Source organism: Nilaparvata lugens, chromosome 5 (genome assembly GCF_014356525.2).
Source record: "Nilaparvata lugens isolate BPH chromosome 5, ASM1435652v1, whole genome shotgun sequence".
NCBI classification, from domain to species: domain Eukaryota; kingdom Metazoa; phylum Arthropoda; class Insecta; order Hemiptera; family Delphacidae; genus Nilaparvata; species Nilaparvata lugens.
This window is the reverse complement of record NC_052508.1, coordinates 66,424,548-66,451,375: the sequence shown is the minus strand read 5'-3', so window position 1 is coordinate 66,451,375 and position 26,828 is coordinate 66,424,548. Positions and strand designations below refer to the sequence as shown.

The 26,828-nt window shown below is 34.2% G+C and overlaps 1 protein-coding gene across 1 annotated transcript in view; it reads right to left on the bottom strand.

The window, feature by feature from the left end:
• The window catches only part of LOC111055161 (protein bark beetle), a 165,403-nt gene that overhangs the window by 44,151 nt on the left and 94,424 nt on the right, over nucleotides 1-26,828 (bottom strand). Inside the window, 11 exon segments of the mRNA XM_039429103.1 lie at nucleotides 323-752; nucleotides 5,187-5,396; nucleotides 7,339-7,453; nucleotides 10,554-10,803; nucleotides 13,082-13,326; nucleotides 15,382-15,567; nucleotides 18,098-18,324; nucleotides 19,411-19,423; nucleotides 19,426-19,573; nucleotides 23,021-23,219; nucleotides 24,405-24,650. Coding sequence (XP_039285037.1) covers nucleotides 323-752; nucleotides 5,187-5,396; nucleotides 7,339-7,453; nucleotides 10,554-10,803; nucleotides 13,082-13,326; nucleotides 15,382-15,567; nucleotides 18,098-18,324; nucleotides 19,411-19,423; nucleotides 19,426-19,573; nucleotides 23,021-23,219; nucleotides 24,405-24,650 — 2,269 coding nt within the window.

Genomic DNA, 26,828 nt, shown 5'->3' with positions numbered 1-26,828 from the left:
CGGTTAATGGCTTCAAAACTCATTTAAATCCTCCTCCTTTAACCGCCAAAAGTCCCCTCCACTCCCACTCTGACCAAATACCTACCATCATAACCTGAGCTATTTCAGTTTCTGTTTGGCTTGAGAATGTGCAATACCAGTACGAAACGGTCGTCACCACACCAAAAGAATGTGAGTTTTTTTTCACTTTGAAATTATCGAATAGTTATAACTATAGTAATAATATTAGTGAAAACAATATGAATAACAAACAACGTATCACACTAAAAACTGAAAAGTTAAAAAAAATGAAAATGGTATTTTGGAGTGAAAATGTTCTCACCTCTGGCGTCGGAGGTCTGTTCTTTTTTATGAGGTTTTCCGTGCAGATGGCATCCAAATTGTGATCCATGATTTCCGACTGGCTGTCAGCTTTAAACTCAATCATAAAGTTTCCAGTGTTCCTCTCAATTATATTCTTAGCAATCAATAGTTTCTTCTCCATGCCCTGAATTGAGATCAACCCGTGCTTGCAGACATTATCTTCGAACACGTTCCTGGTGATGTTCAGTCGGGCGAAATGGCCGCCGATTGTGACGCCGAACTGCTGGTTGTTGCGCCAGGTGTTGTTTCTGAGACGGATGGAGTGCGTGAAGTTCTGGTTGTACTGCCAGACATAGGGCAACGACAGCTGTAGACCGCCCGCCATGTTGCGTTCTATCGAGTTGTCGTGCAGGTGCCAGTGGAATAGATTGTTCGAGTCTCGCAGATCCCTGAAAAACATAGTAAATTAATCAATCTGTTGATGAATAATCTATAATATAATAAAGGAAAGAATTGGCGTATACTCGTCAGGGATAGGGAATTCACGAATGACGACGCATCATCACTTCTGAACTACTACAGATCAACATGCAATTTTGCTTATTGATTCTTAATTTACCGAGGATGGTTATAGGCCTATTTTGAATTCTTCAATAATTCAGTAGGTCAAATTTGCAGTTGAATGGGTAGTTCGAGTCTCGCAGATCCCTGAAAATCAAAGGAAATTAATCAATCTGTTGATGAATAATCTATAATATAATAAAGGAAAGAATTGGCTTATACTCTTCAGGGATAGGGAATTCACGAATGACGCAAACTGAACTACTGGAATGATAAACTTGAAATATTGCATATTGATTCTCAATTTACCGAGAATGGTTATAGGCCTATTTTGAATTTATCAAGATTTCAGTAGGTCAAATTTGCAAATTGTCAAGTTTCGAATTATACCATTGCGGTGCACCGGTTACCTGCTAGTAATAATAATAAATTCTCTGGTCGTCGTTTGTTGACAAGAGATCAATGAAATATCTTTCACCTGAGAAATGATGTTATTCGATATTCTCGTACGCCTCTTATAAATTATTACATAGTACCATAGAGAAACAATAGCATAAGTAGATATCCCATGGTATAGGTCGTTTATGTCGCAACTTTTACTGTTATCTCAAGCCTATTACTATCGATTATTGTTGATTTTTACTGATTTGACCGGGTAAGAGTGTATGAACGGCACAAATCAATCAATCAAATTTCATTTATTCAAGTAGTTGAATAAAAGATAAGCTTCACAACATTGAATCGTCACAATCAATAATAAACACAGAAAATACAATAGTGCAAGGAGACGTCAAAGAAAAACACTGCCTCCAGGAACACCCCCTGGAAGAAATCGATTAATTTCAGTTGATTTAAAGGAAATTTTTATTTTGTAATAATTCTATGACATGTAATTTTCTTCCCTCAAGACATCCACACATTCATCCACTGTGTATGGCGCTCTTTTTAACAGAACCTTCCTTATCCTTCCGGTCATCTTTGAAAAGTTGGAAAAATCTTTAAAATTATGGGGGAGTCTATAATTTTTATTGCGCAATAGTGTGGGCCTTTTCCAGAAGGGTTAGTCTATGTGCCGGGTAGCCGAGGATTGAGCCACCACTCCTCGTATTGTAGGAATGATCCAATGATCTCTCACAATATGAGAGACTACCAGCGTCATAAAGCTTCACAGGAAAGAACTACATGGACTATCAGCTTGAGATAACAGTAAAAGTTGCGACATAAACGCCCTATACCATGGGATATCTACCTATGCTATTGTTTCTCTATGATACTACTTTGTTTCACAGTTTTACAGATCAGTGGAGTTTCAATCTTACAATCTTCATTAATAGTTTTAAAAAAATAATTATTATTATTATTAATAATAATATTCGTATGGCTTTTATTAATGGAGAGTCCCTGATAGAAGTTCCATCTAGCCTGATTATATCATTCAAGCTGTCAATTGTTGTATGTTGATACTGTCGTATGATTAAGTTGGCAACAAGAGGAAGAATCGCGGGCCAAGCACTTGTGATATTGTAAAGAGGTTATGTGGGACCTGGTCTACTTTTCTACTTATTAAACTGTCTACTTGTCTACTTAATAAACAATTTACAACATCAATAAGCTTTACGACTGTCAATTGGCCGGGACCGACAGTTTAACGTCTTCTCTTCAATATCACTTTTATTTATTTGAAAATTAATTCACAATTCAGTACCAGGTTTCATGGTAAAACCTACCACATCTTCAGCTAAAAGTGGTATTGACAATATCAAAGTCTTATTCTTTCAATTATGGAGAAATACCATACAATCAAATTATTTTTTCTCAATTAACGTTTATTATATATTAATAATATAATCAAGCAGAATAATTGTTCAGTTCAAACTACTATTCGTATCCAACTATAGGTTCAATTGAAGTAAAAAATGTGAAAGATAAATTACTTAATAATTGGGAAATGTTGAATGTTTTATGAGAGCGGTTTAAGTATAATATAAGCTTATGCTTTTTGGGCCAGCATGTGGAAGCGTCAGTTATGACTTGTCATAATTTAAAAAAACACAAAACAAATATTACATTGAAGGACAGTATGCTATATGCAGTATTACTGCATATTTTGGAATGGCCTCTAATGAGAGCGGTATAAGTATAATACAAGAGCCTGGACATGCTAGAGACTTCTGTCTTATATAGGAAGCTGAGAGTGATAACTACTGCAAACCGATTCTCAAAGTGCAATACTAAATTAAGGATTTATTAATTTTGAATAATAAAAGCGTGTAAGTATATTGAATGCGAATGAACTAATTCATCAACGAAAGTTGTTAATACTACATTTGACCTGTTTACATAACTGAAAACTAAAAATAGTATTTTAGTATGAAGCTTAGTATTGATATTTCATTGATCAGGAAGATGATTGATTACAAAATATACTGGAAGCAACATGCTGAAATATTTGGTTTACCGCACGGGATTAATCTAGAACTCACCTCTCGATTTCTGTCCTTATCACAAAATGAACGCATGAAATATTAAGATTAGTTACTTCCGCTCAACACCAGGGGGCTAAATATTGTATTTTCGATGACTAAATTGACATTTTCATATCTTTAAGCTGAGAGGATGATAATAATTCTGCATTTGAGACTTTTTATTTATTTGCAACGTTTACTACAAGTAGACCTACACTGATCATTCACTTAAACTGACTCTTTTCATTGCATCAAAATAATTGTAGACTTGAAAAAGGTAGGATTTAGAGCTTGTAATAATTGAAGGAGTCTATTAATTGAAATTCTTATAAACTACGCTAACATTCTGAACTACAATTCTAGTCGCTTCCAACGAAGCAGGGAAATCATATAACAGAAGTCGATGGAACATCGATGTTGAAATCGAATGAATCCATCATTAAAGGAATAAAATTATCATTTATTTATTTATTCACAATGGAGACAACAGATTTCGCCAAATACGTCTCCTTTCCAATACAAATTGTACAAATACAAATTAAAAAGAAACAAAGAATGATAAAATTGATTACTATAGATGGACTGATTAGATTACGCTGAAATTCTAAACTAAAATTCTAGTCACAGAACAGAAATCGATAGAACATTGCTGTTAAAATCGAATGAACCCGTCATTAGAGGAATAAAATTATTACTTCTTTATTCACAATGGAGACAACGGGTTTTCCCAAATATGCTTCAGTTCCAATACAAATTGTACAAATACAAATTAAAAAGAAACAAATAATAGTAAGATTGATTATTATGGATAGATTGATTAGACTACGCTGAAATTCTAACTACAATTTTAGTCACAGAACTGAAGTTGATTATACTATTAAAATCGAATGAACCCATCATTAAAGGAATAAAATTATAATTTATTTATTCACAATGGAAACAACGGGTTTCCCCAAATATGTCTCCTTCCCAATACAATTCTACAAATGCAAATGAAAAAGAAACAAAGAATGATAAAATTGATTATTATGGTTAGATTGATTAGACTACGCTAAAATTCTCAACTACAATTTTAGTCACAGAACTGAAGTCGATAGAACATGGCTGTTAAAATTGAATTAACTCATCATTAAAGTAATAAAATTATTGATAGATTAATCACACATTCCGTGATGAATCAACATGTTACTGAATCTAAAGTTTAACGTTGAAATTTCAACACCAACAAACCATCTTGGTTCAAAAAAACATCCAACAGAAAGTGATAAAATAAAAAAACATCTATCTTTGAAAATAATCAACAAATATAAAAGAAACGACAAATTCAAATCATAGAGAAACAATAGCGTAAGTAGATATCCCATGGTATAGTGCGTTCATGTCGCAACTTTTACTGTTATCCCAAGCCGATTACTGTCGATTATTGTCGATTTTTACTGTTTTGTTGGGGTGAGAGTGTATGAACGGCACAGTATGAGAGACTACGAGCGTCACACAGCTTCACGGGTCAGACCTACGTGAACTATAGGCTTGGGATAACAGCAAAAGTTGCGATATAAACGTCCTATACCATGGGATATCTACTTACGCTATTATTTCTCTATGTTCAAATATAGCTCTTATCAATTTCCAAGTGGGAAATCATCGAATAATATTAATTGTCTTTTTTCTTTATGGCTACTTTTAATATAAATAAATAATATGAATCTGAGTACCCTTTTAAATTATTTCGTCACGACATGTTTCCATTTTCAAGTCACATGGCCGAAACATGGCGTGACGAAATAATTTAAAAGGGTACTCAGATTTATATTTTTATTTTCATCGAATAATTAAATATGGAAAATCCAACCGTACCTGCTAAACTGGTAGATCCCTCTTCCATTATCAGTAATCAATGAATTGTTTATGAGTATTGCGATTTCAGATATATTGCAAGGCGATATATTCCAATAGGGCGAGTTGACATAGATAGCTTCCTCATTGTTGTGAGATATGTCGCAGCCCACAATTTGGATGGACTCGTTGGCGTTCCTCAGGTAATGCTCATAGTATTCATTCAAATGCCTGTGAAAGATAAAAATACAACTTGAAGAAGATTCTATAAATTACTGCACCTGGAATAAGATAAATAAGTGACGGATTTGTGCAAAAAGGAACCAAGCGCCAGGAAACCCAAACTGAGTAAATTGACCTCAAAGTTTATGATGGGTCCTCAATTCTAATTGAACATAAGCAGTTTGAAATGAATCTTACATGATGAATAAGATTATTTCACGTTGATTAATATAGTTTTTATTCACTATAGAATAAATTTAATAGTATTTTTAGCCAAAAATGGTGCTTGGTTCCTTTATGCTTAATAGTCACTGCTACATAATAATATATTATTTGCTCAATTTTGTTGGAATTAAAACTAATATTTTCATATTTTTTTCGCTAATAATTACATTAAATAATACTCACTGATCGGTTAGTAATGCATTTATGAATCACGACTATATTGGTGGACAGAAAAGAAAGATTCTATTAATTGAAAAAATACAGTTTTATTTTGTCAAAATGACAAAGTTTTGTCAAAATAAAACTGTGTTTTTCAATCATGGAAAAATTCCACAATATCAATTCTTACAACAGATTCTATTAACTTCTAAACTGCACTCATGAAACATGATAGAAAATTAATTTTTACAACAAAAATGCCAGAAGAGCATTTGAATCAATTTCCAATGGGAAAAGCCGGTCAAAAAGTATGTTTGAAAGAGGAATAAGACGGAGGAAAACGAAATTCATTAATTTATCATTTAAATTCATTCTACTTTATTATTTGACCCAGCTAGTCACTGCTGATTCAATGTTCTACAGCAAATTTGCCGAGAAACTTGACTATCAACAATTCAAGTTGATCTACCAATTATGTGAACTCACTGCGATCTCTTAAGATAGATAACTAGTAGTTCTGTAAACAGTAGACCTAGCGCTCAGTAAGTTACATTGACCTGTTGTTATGTTTTCTCAAAAATTAATAAATAATTTATCAATTTAAAATTGTCTAGAAAAATTCTAAATAAACATAGAGCTTTCTGTCCTATCGTACCGTGACGTGTCGTCCCGGAATGTGAGTATGAGCGCTTGTTATCAGGTCTGGCTATAACTGTCTACAACGTTGATGGAAAGATACATTTTCAGATGTTCGATGTTTTTGAACGGGTAGTATAGTCCACTAGACAGCTGATTTATGATGAATAATTCTATAGTCTGATTTTCACTCTAATATTGGCATATTAAGGAGGCTCCTTTTTCCTTTATAAAATCCTTGAAATGCAAAATTTCCAAAAACCTTGTATATACGTCGACGCGCAATTTAAAAAGGAACATGCCTGTCAAATTCATGAAAATCTATTACCACGTTTCACCGTAAATGCGCAACATATAACATTAAGAGAATTCAAACCGTCGACTTGAATCTTAGACCTCACTTCGCTCGGTCAATTAATACATTCTCTGGATAGGCAAGGAAAGTGCTATCCCCAAAAACCAATTACTATTATAGTGAGGTCCACGTTATAATGGCAATGGAGAAAAATAGGAGGAAAACGTTGCCGAACCTTTGTCTTGCCAATGCCTTCTATATACGATGGCTGATATCGGTTTATTGATATAATATCAATATACTGTCCATTCTCGTTTAAAAAAAATCAATTATATTTTACTAAGCAAGAAATAATAATTCTCAATAATTTAATAATTAATTTTCAATTTAGATGAATATTTAATTAATTAATTCTACATTGTTAGAAGGAGATCTGGCAACAGAGCAAAGCGAGAAAGAGATAGCGCTATCCGCTTTGTTGAATGATAGACAAGGATAGCAATACTATTGCTAATCAAACACTGCCATTATAACGTGGACCTCACTATAGTAGTGAAGAATAGGTTTGGGTACCATATATTATTGCAGATCAATATTTGCAGATTGAAATGCTAATGAATGTATACGTCTTATTACCTGTTGTAGAACGACGCCCAGATACCACGAGAATTTCCTTTTATTCGAGATTTGGTCACAGTCAATGTGGGAATTGGTCCACGAATATACCTGCCAAGTGTGTCGGTGCTTGGAGCTGTAAAAATAATTTTAACTCAATCAAGTATTGGATATTTTTTGGAAACTTTTCTAATTAAAATTCGGGAGAAGGATAGTTTTGAGCTGAGCCTGTTATCCTCACGCAATCATTGAATATAATTTTTGCTTGTATTTAAATGAAATAAATAAATATATCATTGCTAGTAGCTTGCAGCTAAAATTCCTATTCAACTTACAAATTTAGAATTTTGAAGTGACACATAACCTCTAGCTACATTTGGACTGTTGTAAAAATTAGAATTGGAACCGTTTTGGGCGTAAGCCTGTGGTACTTTTCTGTAAGTTGTATGATTCTGAATGATTGAATAAATAAAATAAATAATACCGGTAAACTTACTTTATGTACACAACTATCAATCAAAACATGCTGATAACAATAATTATAAATTCTAGTCGATTGATATATCTGCAATTCTCAAATTGAAAACTATTAAATACTAGTAGTTGAACGCTAATTTAAGGCTGTGCACCTCGCTTTTGGAAACGTTTTATTGGTGACATTATTTAAGGTAGGTCTATTTTGATTTTTTAAGGTAGCCTACTTGGTATTTGGGTACTCTTTTGAAAAAAAAACTATTTGTATTTTGAGTAGTTTGAATAAATAGCCCAATTTAAGTTATTTTTTGAAAAAATAAATAAATTTTCCTAGAATTAAATAAAAAGACTAAGAAATTGTCAAAAACCACAGATTTTATTGAAAGTTAGAAAAACCGGTTTCGGTTGTTACACCATTGTCAATCTCTGATAAACATGTCAATCTCTGATTGGCTTAGAGGATCAGAGTTAGAAATTGACAATGGTGTAACAGATTTTACTGAAATTGAAAAAGACCGATTTCGGTTGTTACACCATTGTCAATCTCTAATAAACATGTCAATCTCTGATTGGCTTAGAGGATCAGAGTTTATCAGAGATTAACAAAGGTGTAACAACCAAAACCGGTCTTTCTAGCTTTCAATAAAATCTGCGGTTTTTGACAATTTCTTAGTCATTTATTTATTATGAATAATTACCACAAAATCAACTTCTCAACTACACAAAAAGTTTCCTGAATTGATATTCTGAGGAATCAAATATGTCATTAAATTAACAATATCTTGGAGACTGTATCCTCAAAATTCCATTAATTTATTTGCTACCAATTCGGAAATTTATTTCAAGTTCAGACGCTCATAACTCAAAATGTTAAGATAATAAGAAAGTTTTTCCTTAGAAATTTGTTTCATTACTTGGTTGATTGATTCATACAATGAGTAAATCATCAAAAATGATAGGGAGAGAAAAAATAAGGTAACCTTCTGCTATTCCTCTCCCAAATTTAGATACGGTTACACTTAGTCCGAAATAGGTTTTAAAGCTTATTAACAAAATGTTTATTTTTCCGTCCTTATAGATTCTATTAGATTGAACATAACTTATCATACACATGATGTGCATATGTGTTCGTCAAGCTCAGTTTAATCTATAATGATGGAAAAATAAACATTTTGTTAATAAGTTTGGTGTAAACGCAGCTTAAGTCTTGTAGTTGTTCACTTCACAAAATAATAGTATACAAAATAAAAATACTTGAAAATAAGTCACCAGTGAGAAGTTTTCAGAAGCGTGATGCACAGCTTAGAATCTTCATGAAATGTGTATGAAAAAGTAAGTAGAGTATGTAAAATTGTTTTTTGTAATTCCAAGTTGTAAGTTTTATTGGCAGAAATATAAAATTAAGAAATACATAATAAAAGCAATACAAATTTTACAACATGGGAAAATACTATTACAAAATAAAATGCAATGCCAATTGAGTATTTGCATCTCGAGGTACTAAACCTGTTTGAGATGGTGATATAAAATTGATTACAAAACTAAATGTAGTTACTGAGGCCGACAGTCGCATATGAAGTGACACATATTACATAACAGTATCGATGATTTATAAATTTTAGCTTCGAAGTATATTGAACAATATTATGATATACAAGTCTACATGAGAATTCTAAAAAAGGTATCTATATTCTCACATTCCATTAAAAATCTCTTGACATCTCTCAAAAACCTTGATCGTATCTTGCACTGCCTTATCTCCAAACCTAGCGCCGCAGTGCAGGATGGTTTCTTACAGCTTGGCGTTGTTGTCATTCGAGATGGTGTCTGGCTTGGAAGTGTTCGGCCGCATTGCAGGATGACTGTTAACGGTTGACGGAAGATCAACAGCTGGATTTTTTTTGTTATTTTTCGTGATAGAGAAATTCTGATTGCAAATTCGTTCTCAGCGACCCCAGTTTAGCCTAAAGGCTCAGTATGTCAACAATGTTTTTAAATAATTAAAAATCATCATGAAAAGTCATTAATATGGTAGTTAACCCCGTTTCTGGTAACTTTTTACTGGTGACTGGAGTTATTATTGGCACACAAAAATCAAATAATCGTGAGAAAGAAAACTGCTGATGAACGCGAATAAGACCGCCACTCCATTGTTCTATTGTCTCGGCTGCTTGGCTGAGCCTGGCTGGAGGGATCAAATAACCGACTGGTTTGATCTTTCGTCTGTCCGCTACGCCGACCATTGCTGGGTGGAAGATGTTACTGCGGCCGCTCGCATTCCCACCAACGCTGCTATTATTTGCTGTCTCAGCGCCTAGTCCGATTCAGCCAAGCAACCAGTCTGCACTGCGGAGCTAGGTCAAGGGCAGCAGGTTGTAAAACTTTGGAGCTAAATAAGAAAAAATTTCATGAAGTGACTTTTATTTGGTTTAGGTATACAAGCTTCGTATTTATTTCTCAAATTATTGTTTTTCAAATTAAAATACTCATTGCCACTAACGCTTCTATCGAAGAAGTTCCTGAGCACTTTGTAGACATATAAATTTTTCAATGGAAGTATAGCTAATTTTCTAAAGTGTGTTCCAACTTTGCCTTGAAGGAGATAATGCGAATGAAGGATTTCTGTAAAACAACTATCGGTCTCAGAGTTACAGTGTATACTCCCCTCCCCACAACGCCAGACTAAGTGTAAGGTTAATTTCCGATTGAATTGCGAGTGAAAATACAAATTTTATTGGCCTGAATATTCCATTTCCACTTACTAGCACGTATTGAAGAGACGGCGATCACAGCTTCACCAATAGCATCTGTGCCACTACGGTATTCCAGAATAATTCCATAGGAGCCGCTGGTTGTCGGAAACACAGTCAAGTCGCGACGGACATTCCACGTGGTCACACCAAACTTGGAATTCACATTTTGTGTGTGACTGTCAATGATTATTATCTCTTCTGTACTTCTGTTGTGGATGGGATTGAGCAGTTGTATGCCCACTGCAAATCCTGGTTTACTCTAAAAAAGTGAGAGAATGTAATGTGAATTTTGATAATTAAAATAGAAATTCATGAATTGGGCATACACCCAAAGCCTGGTTTGCTCTAAAAAAGTGAGAGAATGTGATGTGAATTTTGATAATTAAAATAGAAATTCATGAATTGGGCATACACCCAAAGCCTGGTTTGCTCTAAAAAAGTGAGAGAATGTGATGTGAATTTTAAAAATCAAAATTGAAATTCATGATTTGTTCTTATCATATTGGAAATTTAGTCGATTTAAATGTAGTTCAGTACATAAGAGTCAGTTTATAAATGTTTAGACTTCAATAGATAAACAATACTATTCAAAGTATTTCCAATACTTTTATGATTATGTGTTTTTATCATTCATGATACTCGGTTTCACCATAGAGAAACAATAGCGTAAGTAGATATCCCATGGTATAGGGCGTTTATGTCGCAATTCTTACTGTTATCTAAAGCCGACACTAATGTGACTTGAAAATGGCATTAGTAGCCCAAACATGTCGTGACGAAATAATTTAAAAGGTTACTCGGATTCATATGTTTTATTTATATTAAAAGTAGCCCTAAAGAAAAAAGACAATTAATATTATTCGATGATTTCCCACTTGGAAATTGATAAGAGCTATATTTGAACATAGAGAAATAATAGCGTAAGTAGATATCCCATGGTATAGGACGTTTATGTCGCAATTCTTGCTGTTATCTAAAGCCGACAGTCCACGTAATTCTTTCCCGTAAAGCTGTGTGACGCTGGTAGTCTCTCTTATTGTGCCGTTCAAACACTCTCACCCGGCCAAAACAGTAAAAATCTACAATAATCAACAGTAATCGGCTTGAGATAACAGAAAAAGTTGCGACATAAACGCCCTATACCATGGGATATCTACTTATGCTATCGTTTCTCTATGGTTTCACCAACCTTGATCAAATTAATATAGCCTAGCCATGGTCAATTAGACCATAGACATTTTTCAAATTTGATCACTCGTTCAAGCATACAGCTGTTCCACCAACCTCGGGATTTATCAAAACTAAGGATTCAATAATATAGGCCTACTGTGTAATAAAATAGTAAAGCAAATATTTTTAAAATCTTCCTTCATTTTCTATACTATAATAATTTAATAATTAACGATTCCGAGAAAGAACCTAATAAATAACTTAAATAATTACAACTAAATTCAATCGCACTAAAAACTTTGAAATTTTTCATTGCGTCAAGAACATAACCCACAAACAGCAAGGAAATTGATCGAACCAGTCTTTTGACCGTGTTCAAATAATTTGATCGCCCGTTCGGCGGCAGTCAAACTTAACCATTGGTTTGACCGTGGTTGAAAGTAACTGGTGTTGGTGGAACGGATTATTGCTGATTTGATCATCGGATAGATTTTAACCATGTTCAAATGCCTTGACCAAGGTTGGTGAAACGGGGCAATAGACTCTAAGATTAGTAGAAAAACAAAACTAGAAATAAAAACCACGACCGACAGTAACTTATTCTTCCATATCGACGTATGAGTCTTGAGATTTCTGCTCTAACTACTGCTTGCAAGGCCATTTCTTTTAGATACATTTGTTGAAAGTGGACTCGCTTACAATTTTTGCTCATATTTTTTCTCTCTTTTTTCCTATCTTCTTCTCTAATTCTTCCCTTTTCCGCTCCTCTTAACCCTTCATTCCTTACTCTTATACCCTCTACCTGCCTATTACATGAGAAACCATAGTTGGCTAAGTATTTTCCTCCTCTCTTTCTTTTCAGCACACCCCTAACATTTTGTACATTTGTGACATTTATTTTGATTGTGATTCTTTGTATTTTGATTTCTTTTATGTATATTGTGTTGAATCGAATAAAATTATTGATTTATTGATGATAAAATAAATGAATGAATGAATTTATTGCCAAAAACAAGAAATATTCTTACAAATAAATTAATCATTAAATTACAATAGTTTTTGGCGTGACTGGAAAAAGAAGCCTTGAGCTACAGCCACGAGTTAATAAGAAATACATTTTTTCAATCTAATAACAGCAGTACAAATGATACAATTCTGTTGATGGATGAAAATCTATGGATGTTGAATTTTATCAATAATCAAGTACTTGATAAACAAAATATAGAAATGAATAAAACATGCATGAAAAAATTCAGGGATGCGTATTCTATTGCAATATTCTATGGGAAAAAATTTGAAATAGGATAGATAATGGAACGAATTAGCAAACGTAGGCTATAGGAGATGATTTTAAATCCATAACTTACCCTTATTGTGAATGTCTTGTCGATTGGATCATGTGTCACTCTTTGTGTAATTAGGTATTTTGTTTGCCCCTCTTCCAAATCGATGCTAGGAAACGCCTGTGGGATGAACACAGGCTCGTAGGGATTGAACTGGGTGACCAGATCCGGAACAGGCTTGAACCAGCCGGCCAGCTCCCGGCGGTAACTGTTGGTCATCTGAGGATCATGTCTGATACCAGCTATCAAATTGTTTTCAATCGAAGAACCTGTCAAAAAAATGGAAAAATGTCTAAAATGGAACTACCGTATTGTATTAGCAACATATTCTATTTATATATTTTTTTCAATTAACAAACCTATGAAAAACTTTGAATAATTGAAAATTGTTCATTTTTTAAATAAGTGCAATATTTCTAAAGTTTTTAATTCATTGTGATACATTCTGTGATTCATTTAGAGTATAAAATCAACCTTCAAAATTTTAAATCATCATTTCTGGACAGAAAATCAAGTACGAAGCAATGTGTGATTATATAACCTTATCTTTTGGACAACATTAACATTTTATCAAAATTTCTGGAGAGAAATAGTACAGGCTTAGCCTAGTTTTTCCTCCAATGTCATAATTGTATTATGATTATAGTATTTAATACAATAAATAAATAAATAAATAAATAAATTCTCATCATGTAAACTGGGTCAGCCGTATTGCATAAGGCAAATTTTTTAATCGTTTGTGATAATATCAATTAATTTATAGAGAACAATTTATAATTATACAGATATAAACAGTCACTGGCAAAATTTTCTAATCGTTTGTGAGAATATCAATTAATTTATAGAGAACAATTCATAATTATACAGATATATAGAGTGGCGCAAAAGTCACTGGACGGTTGGAGTTGGTTGAAAGAAGAAAGAAAAACAGCAAGACCTTGTGAAATATTTTAGCCTATAATGTTGGTAAATAAATAATTCCTTGAGCAGTGTTCCAGAAAGACCTTAAAAATGTATTAAAGGAAATGAAAAACAATTTCAACATAGAAATAATTGTAGATATTATTTGTAACTAGAAATAATTTCAAATAGATCTGGTCTTGCTCTAACCAACTGTCCAGTGACTTTTGCGCCACTCTGTTTATCTGGAAGACTGATACATCTGTAGACTAATCGATAAATCTGTATATAGATATAAAGTAATAAAATGTACTCTAAGCATCAATACTATGGCTCAGTTGCACAAAATTTTGTTAAATTTTAATTGTGATTAAATGCCAGGAGAACCAATTAGAGAGGGCTTCATTTCAGAAAAGCCATCTCTGATTGGTTCTAGTGGCATTTAATCATGATTAAAATTTAACAGGCTTTGTGCAACCGGGACTATGAATTTAAAAAGTATTGCATTTAATAAGTTTAGTGTAACCACTTCGGATAAGAACCTTTTATTTATAATGTCAGTTACAAGAATCAAAATATCAATCTTCCAAGTGAAAATGGAGTACTTGAAACGCTATTAATTTGAAAAACAGTATAATATCAGTTTCAACACTCATTACAATAAGTAGTCAGAAACATTGAAACAATAATATAGTCAGGTCGACGTTATAATAGCAGGTGAGAAAGATAGCAGAACAACGTTGCCGATCCTCTGTCTTGTCAATGCCTTCTATAGAGGTGATATGTAGGTTTATTGATGTAATATTAACTGTTCATTCTCGTTTAAAATAATCAATTATATTTTATTAAGCAAGAAATTATACTTTTCAATAATTTCATAATGAATTTGAATGATTGAGATGAAATATTTTGTTAATTAATTATGAATTCTACATTATTGAAAGACGATCTGGCAACAGAACAAAGCGAGAAAGAGATAGCGCTATCCACTTTGTTGAATGATAGACAAGGATAGCAATACCATTGCTAATCAAACACTGCCATTATAACGTGGACCTCACTATAACAATAAGTAATAAATTCACCCATTACAATATGGCCGGTTGCACAAAAGGCTGTTAAGTTTCAATCATGATTAAATACCACGAGAACCAATAAGAGAAGGCTTTTTGAAATCAAGGCTTCTCTGATTGGGTTTTGTGGAATGTAATCACAATTAAAATTCAACAGGCTTTTGTGCAACCGGCACTAATTACGGTATCATAGATGTTTGTAGAAATAAACTCACCCATAATATAAATAACATTTGAAATCCAAGTACCCTTTCAAACTTGTTCAATCAATTTTAAAAGGGTACTTGAATTTCTAATTTTATTTATATTTCAGAGTAAAGAAAAAAGTCCTAAAGAAAAAAGACAACTCACCCATAATTTTGAATCCCAGTTGCTTCATGTTAACACCACTGCCCCGATTATTACTGAACTCACAGCTTTTGGCCGTATTGCCCGATGTTGAATGCACGTCAGAGTAGACAATGCCAAGACCATCTTGGACATTGTTAACCAGGCGAACACTCTCAAAGGCATGCCGAGAAAAGTCCACTTGCAGAGCTGGAATAGTTAAAAAGTAAACAAGAGTGAAAAAGAGTTGACTATTATTTATTCATTTACAGTCCAAATATACATTATACAAAATTTTTAGTATATATATATATAAAAGCGAAATGGCACTCACTGACTGACTGACTGACTCACTCACTCACTCGCAGAACTAAAAATCTACCGGACCAAAAACGTTCAAATTTGGTAGGTATCTTCAGTTGGCCCTTTAGAGGCGCACTAAGAAATCTTTTGGCAATATTTTAACTCTAAGGGTGGTTTTTGAGGGTTTAAGTTCGTCTTTTAGCATGTATATTCTTCTTACTCTCTTAATTATAATTGAAAAATGTCCATACCATATGTTAATATAGAACTATAATCTAGAGAGAGTACCTCTTCAAACAGTTGTTAACTGGTAACTAAATTGATAATTTTGTCAGGTTAGCATTAAGTTGAGTTGACTTTGTTAGGTTGGCACCAAGTTGAAGATTGAAATGCATTTATCGCGGAAAAATTGATTGGGTACTGCTACTTCAATCAGAGCTATTCCTGGGAATACTATATTACTAGCCGTCAGGCCAGACGTTTAGTCTGGACCTCCGACTGGATCGTCCTAACATATGATAAAAATGCTCAAATGAAAAATGCAGGCGAGCGAAGCGAGCCTGCTGATCTCATTCTTGGACGATCCAGTCGGGGGTCCAGACGGATATGGCGAGCGAAGCGAGCCTGACGGCTAGTAATGTATATTTGGACTGTAAATTTTTGTGATCTTTATAAAAGTGTTTTCATAACCACATTTGGACTATATTTATCAAAATTAGGGAGAGAAAAAGTTTTGGGTTCATCCTGTTGATTCTCTCCCAATCATTAATTTGATTTCTTGTTTTGTCTTCATCCTACCTACTGTTCATATTAATATCTTGTAAATAATTAATATTAATCTTGTACTTTTTCAAAACGCTGAGGATGTGGCTCAGTGCCACGAAACGCGTCCGTCAAACAAGAAAACCGTGAGTACTGTTGTAAAAGTGCATGATTAATTATTAATTATTTTAAATAATCATTTACAAGACATTAATTTGATATTGTGACTATGGAATGCAATAAATAATAATAACTTGTCTATTTATTTATTCAACGATACACAAAACACAATTCATTAGAATGATTGGGGAAGGACCAACAGGCAAAGTGCAAAACTGTTCCTTCCCCGAATTTTGATTCATACACTAGTCTCAAAAGTAGGCTATGTTTCATTCACTTTTGAATTTGATTCCAATTTCAGTGCAAACACTTGAAAACAAGAAATATCAGGATGAACTACTTGTATCAGTAATGTAGAGATTGTTAGGATTTACAAGTAATGTATTATTTATGAAGTGATTTTAATATTATTTGAATTATACTATCACTGAAGATGACAAAAAGATGAGATAATCATCCTACAATAATCCCGTTGAATTATTCAACAGCATATTTTATAAAAGGAATCATATCAAATCAAATTCATTTTTCATCTTCATACAATATAAAACACGAAATGATATTAAGGCTATGCAAAGGCTAAAAATAAACTTTCTACTGGTGATATTTTTAAAAGTTTTTCGATTTGTATACTATCACGCTATCAAAATAAAAAGGTTTTTCAGGAAAACATTTTTTTCCGATCATTACTTTTTGAGATATGAGTGCCTGAAGTTTAAATTTTCGGACATAATATTTCAAATTCGGTAAGAGATAAATCCATGAGATTCAGAGGATAGATTCTTCATGGTATTGTTGATCCAGTAAAACAAAAATTTTCTGAAAATATCAATTTTTGAGAAAGTTATTATTTACTCAACTAAAAGTCATTTTTGGTAAATTAAATAATTCTCTTAAAAATTGATATTTCCAGAAAATTTTTGTCTCACTAGATCAACAATACCATGAAGAATCTATCCTGAGTCTCATGGATTTATCTCTTACCGAATTTGAAATGTTCTGACCCAAAAATTCAAACTTTAAGCGCTCATATCTCAAAAAGTAATGGTCGGAAAAAATGTCTTCTTGAGAAAACTTTTTCATTTTGATAGCTTGATAGTATACGAATCGAAAAACTTTTAAAAATATCACCAGTAGAAAGTTTATTTTCAGCCTTTGCACAGCATTAAAAATTAATATTAACTATTTGATAATGAGAATTACCACCAGTAGAAGTACAACTTGCATATGTGGAGAATTTTACTATACTTGGAACAATTTTACTGCTGTATTTTAACAATTCAGTTTTTTAGTCGACAGTAATCGGCTTGAGATAACAGTAAAAGTTGCGACATAAATTCCCTATACCATGTGATATCTACTTACGCTATTGTTTCTCTATGATATTACTCACATATGCTTGGAAGTCAATTCATGGAGGATTTAGTACAGTTCCAGAAAAAATATGAAATTATTCTAGCAATCCGTTGTCATGATTCAAATCAAATTTCTATACTAAGTAGTATAACAAAAGTAAGCCTTCAGTTTCAATTAAATTTGAGTAATTTCACGTTACCTGGTTTGAACGTATTAGTGGCGTAATCTAGCATGCCGGCGCGTTCGATGGTGAGATACTGGAGATGCGACTTCTCGGCGAGCACCCCTAGGCGGACACCCGCCCAGTGCGGCTCGTAGCAACGGAGACCGACGTCATGATCGTGACTACACGACTTCTCCATGTCGTTCGCCCTCTCAGCGCGACACTCCGTTATGTCGACATCCTCCTCTGTGCATTGCACGTTGCTGAAATTATTGCAAAGAATGATTATACAAATTAGCTCATTTTTTATGTTTCCTCATTTCCTACTATTTACGCTATCCTAATTTTTTATTAATTTCTGTGTAGTTGCGGTAGTGATACTGTGTTGTGGTGGATAAGCATATTAAATAACAAAGGAATTCATTTATTTTCAAAATTTTACATTTCGTTTAAATTCAAAATTTTCAGTTTTTGTTGTTTTGAGTGAGAATGGAATAAATTTTAGAAGAGTGAAATCATAACCCTATTTCGGACTTTCAAAATGTTATCTAAATTTGGGAGACAAATAGTACAAGATCCTTAGTTTTTCTCTCCCGATCAGTTCTTTCTTGTGAAATAAATATTAAATAAAATAAATAAATTTATCTTCACTAATGATGTCAATGATCCGCAGACACAAATGAATGGCGAGTACGAGGTTTCTCATGCTCTCTCAACTTTCCTCTCTCTCTTGGTAGAGTGAGAGAGGGAGGATATTTTTAATATTCTTTCCGAAGAATGGACATTGATATGTCAAAGCTCCAAAGCCAATTTATGTAGTTACATAACAATATTATATTATACTATATAACGATTCGAATCAAGAGCTGCGTGATCTGTACCAGAAATGTCAAATTATTGACAAGATAAAACTGAGGCGTTTGAGTTGGCTGGGACACGTTGAGAGGATGAGAGACTCAAGAGTTGCAAGAAAGGTCTTCAGAAACAACCAGGAGGGAGAAGGCTGAGAGGACGTCCGAGAATGCGCTGGCTGGAGGTGTGGAGGACGACACATTAGGAAGCTTGATGCCAGGGGATGAAGACGTAAAGCTGCTGATAGAGAATATTCAAAATATCCTTCCCACTAACTCTCTACCAAAAAAGGAAGGATAAGGCTGAGAGGATGCCCGAGAAAGCGTTGGCTGGAGGATGTGGAGGACGACATTAGGAGGCTTGGTGTCAGGGGATGGAGACGTAAGGCTGCCGAAAGAGACGAATGGAGAGACTTTTTGGAGGAGGTCAAGGCTCTAAATGAGCTGTAGCGCCACGAAGTAAGTATATAACGATACCTGAGGTACAAGGTGAATTACCTGAGTAGTATTTCTCCCTGGTACCAGCAACAGGTATATCAGCACCCATCAAGAACCAGTCGTTAGGATTAAGTACCAGACCAAGCTGATGGCAAACCAGGGCTGCATCCCTCATTGTCCACCCGTAGTTGCAAATTGTACCCCATTCTTCTCCTATTTTCACCTGCAAGACAGAAACAACGATTCGCGTTATTTCTCAAATATACGAAGGTCATTTTTTCAACCTTGGATTGACGATACATAAAAGACGAATGTATGTGAAAGAATAATTTTATCACTAAAAGTTACTTACACACACGATTACTCTTCAACATAATTGGCGTGAAGATCGAGGCATTTGTCTCAATGTAAGCTGAAAGATAAGCTAACTACACTAACTTAGCTAGCTAAGCTAATTACTTTGACTCAATGTAAGCTAACTACAAGATGAGACAGGTTCACTGGTATGAAGCCTACCAAAATACTGTTCATTAAATGATGCCGCAAAATGAGTTGAAATGAGCTATGACGTTGTTTTATTTATTTATTTACAAAAATATGGGAGCACACAGGAAAATCCCAAAAATTGCTCCGCAATCAAAAAAATACAATAATCACCATAAAAAGAAATTGAAAATCGAGAGAAAGAAATACAAGGGAAAACTATTTTATATTAATGAAGAGAAGAAATGTTATAAGAAACTAAATATATGGTACTGAATAAACTAAATATACTAAATACTAGAGACATCTAGACTATACTATCTAGTCAAATAGACTATATACTAGAAACATCTACAATATGAGAAAATAATAAGAGAGGAATGAAGAAATTACAAATGACATTCCAAGAATGATGTGAATTAGATGCTGAGAATTACTAATAAGAATGAAATGAATGATAACAGAGCTAAGAATAGAAATAAATCAACTACTTAATTTTGCTACTCTATGTAAGTTGATGAGGTCAAGCGTGGGGTCTAGCGTTTTGGAGCTCCTCATTAGTTTACAAGCGCTGTATTCAAAGTAATGTCTTGAGTTTGGGGAAAAGGTATAAGTTACTATAATCAGAGAGATATTACTTTTTACATGAAGAGGGGAAACCGATTTCTCCTTGCACAGTTTGTAGCATGGACAGAGTACTGTGTAGTGGAGGGGAGTAAGCATGCTGCGCACAATTGAATGCTGACACAAAAGTAGGGAGAATGCTGTTAGGTAGTGGGAGTGATTAGTAAAGGAAAGAGCATCGGTCCTCTCTGTCTTCGAAAGAGAGCTGTGTAAAAAGTAATTTCTCTCGTACTATACTTACTATAGGGAGGTCCACGTTATAATGGCAGTGTTTGATTGATAATGGTATTGCTATCCTTGTCTATCATTCAACAAAGCAGATAACGCTATCTCTTTCTCGCTTTGCTTTGTTGCCAGATCGTCTTCAACAATGTAGAATTGATAATTAGTTAACAAATATTTCATCTTAATTATGAAATTTCATTAATAAATTATTGAAAAATATAATTTCTTGTTTAATAGAATATAATTGATTAATTTAAATGAGAATTAACAGTTAATATCACATCAATAAACCTGTATCAGCTACCGTCTATAGAAGGCATTGACAAGACCGAGGATCGGCAACGTTGATCTCCTATCTTTCTCCACTGCCATTATAACGTGGACCTCACTATAGTGGCCAAAGTTTGAACAACGTTGAGCTATACAATATTATACACGTTATTATACACAGTATTTGTTCATCCAATAAAATATGAAATTAGAATATTCTTTGATCTGAGTTTAAAAATTATAAAGTATGTGTGGACTTGAGTGAAAATGAAGTCCCATACTCTATCAATACGATTCTAATGATTTTTAAAACAAACGTGAAAAGTTTAATAAATTCTCATTCATTACCTGCAGGGTGCTCAATGATGGAATAATGTAATCATACAGCCAATACTTTTGGATAATATCCCTCCAACATCGCCAAGAGAAGTTAAAAAGAAATAAATAAAATGGCAAAGAAGAAATCACCCGGATATGACCTCATAACAGGAGAAATACTTCAACATCTTCCTAGAAAAGCAATTGTGAAATTGAGTCATATTTTCAATGCAGCTTTCCGTTTAAAGTATGTGCCAAGTTTATGGAAAGTAGCCGAAGTTATAATGCTACCTAAGCCCGGAAAGTCACTAAATGAAGTAACCTCTTATAGACCAATATCACTCTTACCGGTACTATCAAAACTTTTGAAAGATTACTGTTGGCAAGATTAAAACCAATTCTACAGGATAAACAACTTATACCTTCTCACCAGTTTGGATTCCGTAGTAAACATTCAACAATTGATCAAGTACACAGACTAACAGATGTAATAGAAAGATGCTTGAGGAGAAAAAGGTATGTTCTACTGTCTTCTTGGATATTGCCCAAGCTTTCGACAAGGTTTGGCATGAAGGCTTGTGCCATAAATTAGAACAAGTCCTACCCGCAGCATATAGCCAATTATTGAAGTCCTACCTGGACGAGAGATATTTCAGAGTGAAGCTGGATGATGAATATTCTACACTAAGGCAAATTAAAGCTGGTGTACCCAAGGAAGTGTGCTAGGGCCAGTTTTGTATACACTGTACACTAGTGACATTCCAAAGCCAGCAGGAGTCACTATAGCTACATTTGCAGATGATACTGCTATTCTCTCAGTCGCAGAAGATATGAGGAATCTACAGAAAAGTTACAAAGAGCAGTTAATGAAGTAAACACATGGACAAATCATTGGCTAATTAAACTAAATGATACCAAGTCTGTACATGTGAATTTTACTAATAAAAGAATTCAATATATTCCAGTATATATAAATGAGAAAGTCATTCCACATGCTAATACTGCCAAATATTTGGGTATGACGCTGGATGTCAAGCTCAAATGGAAAGCACACGTCAAGAAGAAAAGGGAAGAACTAGGAATTAAATTCAAAAAGATGTATTGGTTGCTGGGAAGAGGATCCAGGCTGTCCATATACAACAAGATTCTACTATATAAACAGCTACTGAAACCAGTATGGACTTATGGCATCCAACTTTGGGGCTGTACTAAACCATCCAATGTACAAATTATCCAACGATTTCAAAATAAGGTACTAAGAAATATTGTTGACGCTCCTTGGTACATCAGAAATGCTGATCTTCATCGCGACCTTCAATTGGAGACAGTCACGAAAGTTATTGAGCACTTTGCGGCCAAGCATGAAGAGAGACTCCACCAGCACGACAATATAGAGGCAATCCAGCTGCTTGATGTTGATAGTCTGGTCAGGAGGCTCAAAAGAACAAAACCGCATGAGTTAGTGAAGTGAAATTTGTGTTGTGAATTGATGGCTTGAAGCTGGTGTTAGTGATAGTGAAATGTTCATCCCTTCAAACCAAACAAATTATTATTGGCCTACTAACTTGATTGTATGAAACTATTTTATAGGATACAAACTAGACTAAGAAATTGTAGTCAAAAATTAGACAAACTGAATCATAGGATGAGGTTTGAAAAAGTCCATTTAGTAAAATTAGGATAAAATAAATAGCTTATTAGTCTCAGACTAGGTGCTAATTTTTAAATAATAAAAAAAAAAAAAAATTACCTGCAGCCTGCCTTCATGTGGTGTACGACCTCCAATGAGTCTGACGGGCAGAAGATCGGGTTGGGGAATTGGAGATTCGGTCTCGATTTCCATGACTGGGGGCGGCGCCTCCTGAACTAGAGTTAGCAAAATATCATTGGCGAATCTGCCTCTGGCTTCCAGTTTGCCGGCTACCATCATACCGACTCCTGGTGGAAAACTGAAATGAAATTATGGATAAAAGATGAGTTCAAGATATGAGCAGTCAATATGACAAAGGATAAATCGAAGAGATTGGTTTGTAAAATTTAATCGGTGATTAAATGACGGTTAGATGCCACGGTTTGTACAATCTAATCGGTGATTAAATGACGGTTAGATGCCACGAGAACCATCCCTTTCACTCATTACCCACGTACAATCCTAAAGGCCCCCATACACTAGGTAACTTGGATCGGCGATCTTGGTTCTTGCGAACCAAGTTCCCCCGTGTATGAGGAATTGGCGAACCGCGAACCATATTCGTGACGAATTTGGTCTTCAATCTGGATTGGAAAACTTTGTTCGGTTCGTCCGCCAGGGCGATATATTCTATCTATATATATTCAATATATTTTTCCTACATTATTACTTTGCGTATTATCTTGCAGCTATCCCAATCAGCTGTTCACATTGTTGGCGTGTATTTTGAATGCGAATTTGTTCAATCTATATTTCTTCTGATTTTCAAATAAATAAAATGAGAACTCATTGAATTATACATTTGAATATTATTCATTATTCATTATTTCAAATAATATTTTTTAATTCATAAATTGATTGGTTGAAAAATTATTTATAAATTAAAATTACTCAAAATTATTCAAATTTTCAAAAAAATGGATTAATTTAATTTTTAATTTGAATAAATTATTGATTATCAATTTTCAATTGGATTATCAAGTTTAAAATAAATTAAAGTTGTTATTAATAACAAAATATAGACAAACATTTGATGGTTTTCAGCCATCATTTTACCCATAATCAACCACTTCTCATATCCAATGGTAACTGAAGGAAAAATTTAATGTGAAATAAGTGCGCAAAGTTCCTCTGCTGCACTCAAGAAACCATTCCGCCCTCGCCTACGGCTCGTGCGTAAACGTTTCTTTCGGTGCAGCAAACTTTGCGCACTAGTTGCACAATTAACTATTCTCACCACAGCAGCTGCAAACTTTGAAACACTCATCTCTAGACCCCGAGAGACACTGAAGTAACGAACGGTTGTTCGCTCTCCCCACTACAGTGTGTGGGACAAATCCTACACGAACTTGGTTCCCGAACCAAGTTCCCTAGTGTATGGGGCCCTTAAGAGCTAATAAGTGCATCACCCTCAGTAGTATTATATATTATTTATTATTCTCACCGAAGTGTAACACCGGGTTCGAGAGTGAGCCTGCCGCCGGGACGGATGTTGATATCCCTGTTGACCAGATACTCGCCGGCTCTCAGACTCTCCATGCCGTCCACCTCGCCGCCAATGCCTGAATTCACGTTCGTTTGGAACTGCGGCACAAATGTCGGATAGGCCATGATGGTGCTGGCACCAGGGTTGCTGCTGTGTAGCAGAAACGGCATGTATTCAATCTTTGCCAAGTTGTAACGGTCCTTCCTGTAAGGTAATACAACAGAAAGCTTGTTAATGAGACAAATATAATGAGAATAATACTAGGAGTAATAATAATTATTGAGCTGGCCAGGATAGCCGAGAAGACTAAGGGTGCAAACACACTGAAGGAGTGGAACGTGGCGTTGCGTTCTAGAGCGGGGCGTGGCGTGGCGTGGTCAGAGCGTTCATGATACACACAGGAAGCGTCTGAGCGTCAAGCGTCAAGGCCTAGAAAATGGCGTTGTCTAAGTTTACACGAAAACTACTTTGTGAGAATAATTATTACTTAAAGTATTTGATATCAGCCAAATTTCCCCAACAAAATTTACTAGATGATGAGAGAACTGATGATTTTTTTAAATTTCATAGAAATATGAATGAGATGGATTAGAATAGCCTTACTTTTGATTTCAAAGTGCAATGGATAAATTTTCTATTTTGAATAATTAAATAATACAAATTACAGGGGAATTTGGGCAAATATCAAATATACTAGTGTACTAGATGGTGGGAAAATGTAGTACAGTAGAACAAGTGCATTTTTATTGTCAAGAGTAGACCAGACTGGCACTCGCACTTTGACGCTTTGGCCCTCCGCTCGTAGACGCTCCAAAAAACAAACCATTTTGTTCCAAAGTTTGACGCCATGCTACGCCCCGCGAGTAGACGCTTCCAGTGTGTTTTAGCTCATTACTTAACATTATATTGTTCACGACGCTCCTCAACGCCACGCTCCGCTCTGTGTTTGTACCCTAAGGCATTGCACCCTTCGATCTGCTAGCGCTACCTGGTTGTGGGTTCGAATCCCGCTGTAGGCATGGACGAACGTTTTATCATTTCATCAAATCACCCACGCACTTCCCGTTACCCACACAAGCTAAAAACTTACGTGGGCATCGTCCGCAATGAAAAAAAATCAATCATATTCTCAATTAATTTATTTCCAGTAAGACACAGGGAATTTCAAAGAGTGATAAACTAAAATTATATGCATTTTTCTTTGAGACTATATTTAGATACTACATCATTCAATTCAAATTCATTTTAATTGAAAATATATAGTACATACAGTTTATTTCTCTAAAAATTACACCTCTAATATGGAACTCTAAGCTAATTCATTCAATTATTCATTTATTGTACAAGATACTATAATCATATAATTACTTTTTGTGTAGTTGAGAAGTTGATATTGTGGTAATTATTCATATTAAATAAACAGACCAAGAAATTGTCAAAAAACACAGATTTATTGAAAGTTAGAAAGACCGGTTTCGGTTATTAAACCATTGTCAATAACCAAAACCAGACTTTCTAACTTTCAATAAATCTGTGGTTTTTGACAATTTCTTAGTCTGTTTATTCAATAATACAATTAAACCGAAGATTTTAAGTGCAGCGAAACTACAAATCGTACCTACTTGTTTAGTCTTCATTTAAGGGCAAAGTAGAGAGCATAATTCTTTAAATTCTATTTAAACTTCAATACAGAGAGTAATGATATCTAAAAAAGCCTCTCTGAGGTTTAATGATGAAGTAAAGCATTATCTTCAACTCTAGAAGATTACTTATAAAAACTTGAACTCGTTCTAAGCAAGCTGAATATATTGAAATCTATACTATAATAAGGGAAAGACTTGGCTTATAAGTTACACGAAATAGGAAAATTATGTTTGAGACATCATCACTTCTGAACTACAGGACTGATTAACTTGAAATTTTTCATTTAGATTCTTAATTAATCGTAGATGGTTATATGACTATTTAAATTCTTCAAGATTTCATTACGTCAAGTTTTCAGTTTGTCGAGTTCTTATTAAGATCCTTACGGAGAACGGGTTACCTGCTAGCACAGAATACAAATATAGCATACTATAGCATACTATAGAAGTTTTCTCTGCTGCTAGTCATTGATAAAATCATTCAAGTACGGTACCGAACCGATATTTTTGAGCTATTCATATTTGAGCTTAGAAGTTGTATATCATGCGATTCTAAAGAAGTTATATAGGCTATCTTGCGATTCAAAGCACTCCAATATTGAACAAAATCATTCAATTCAGCATCTGGATACTTGTGTATGGATGGCAATAAATTGAATGAGATAAATGTGTAATATAATAACTAATCTCGTCCTAGTGTAACATAGAATTACTAAAATTCACTTTGAATTTATTTCAG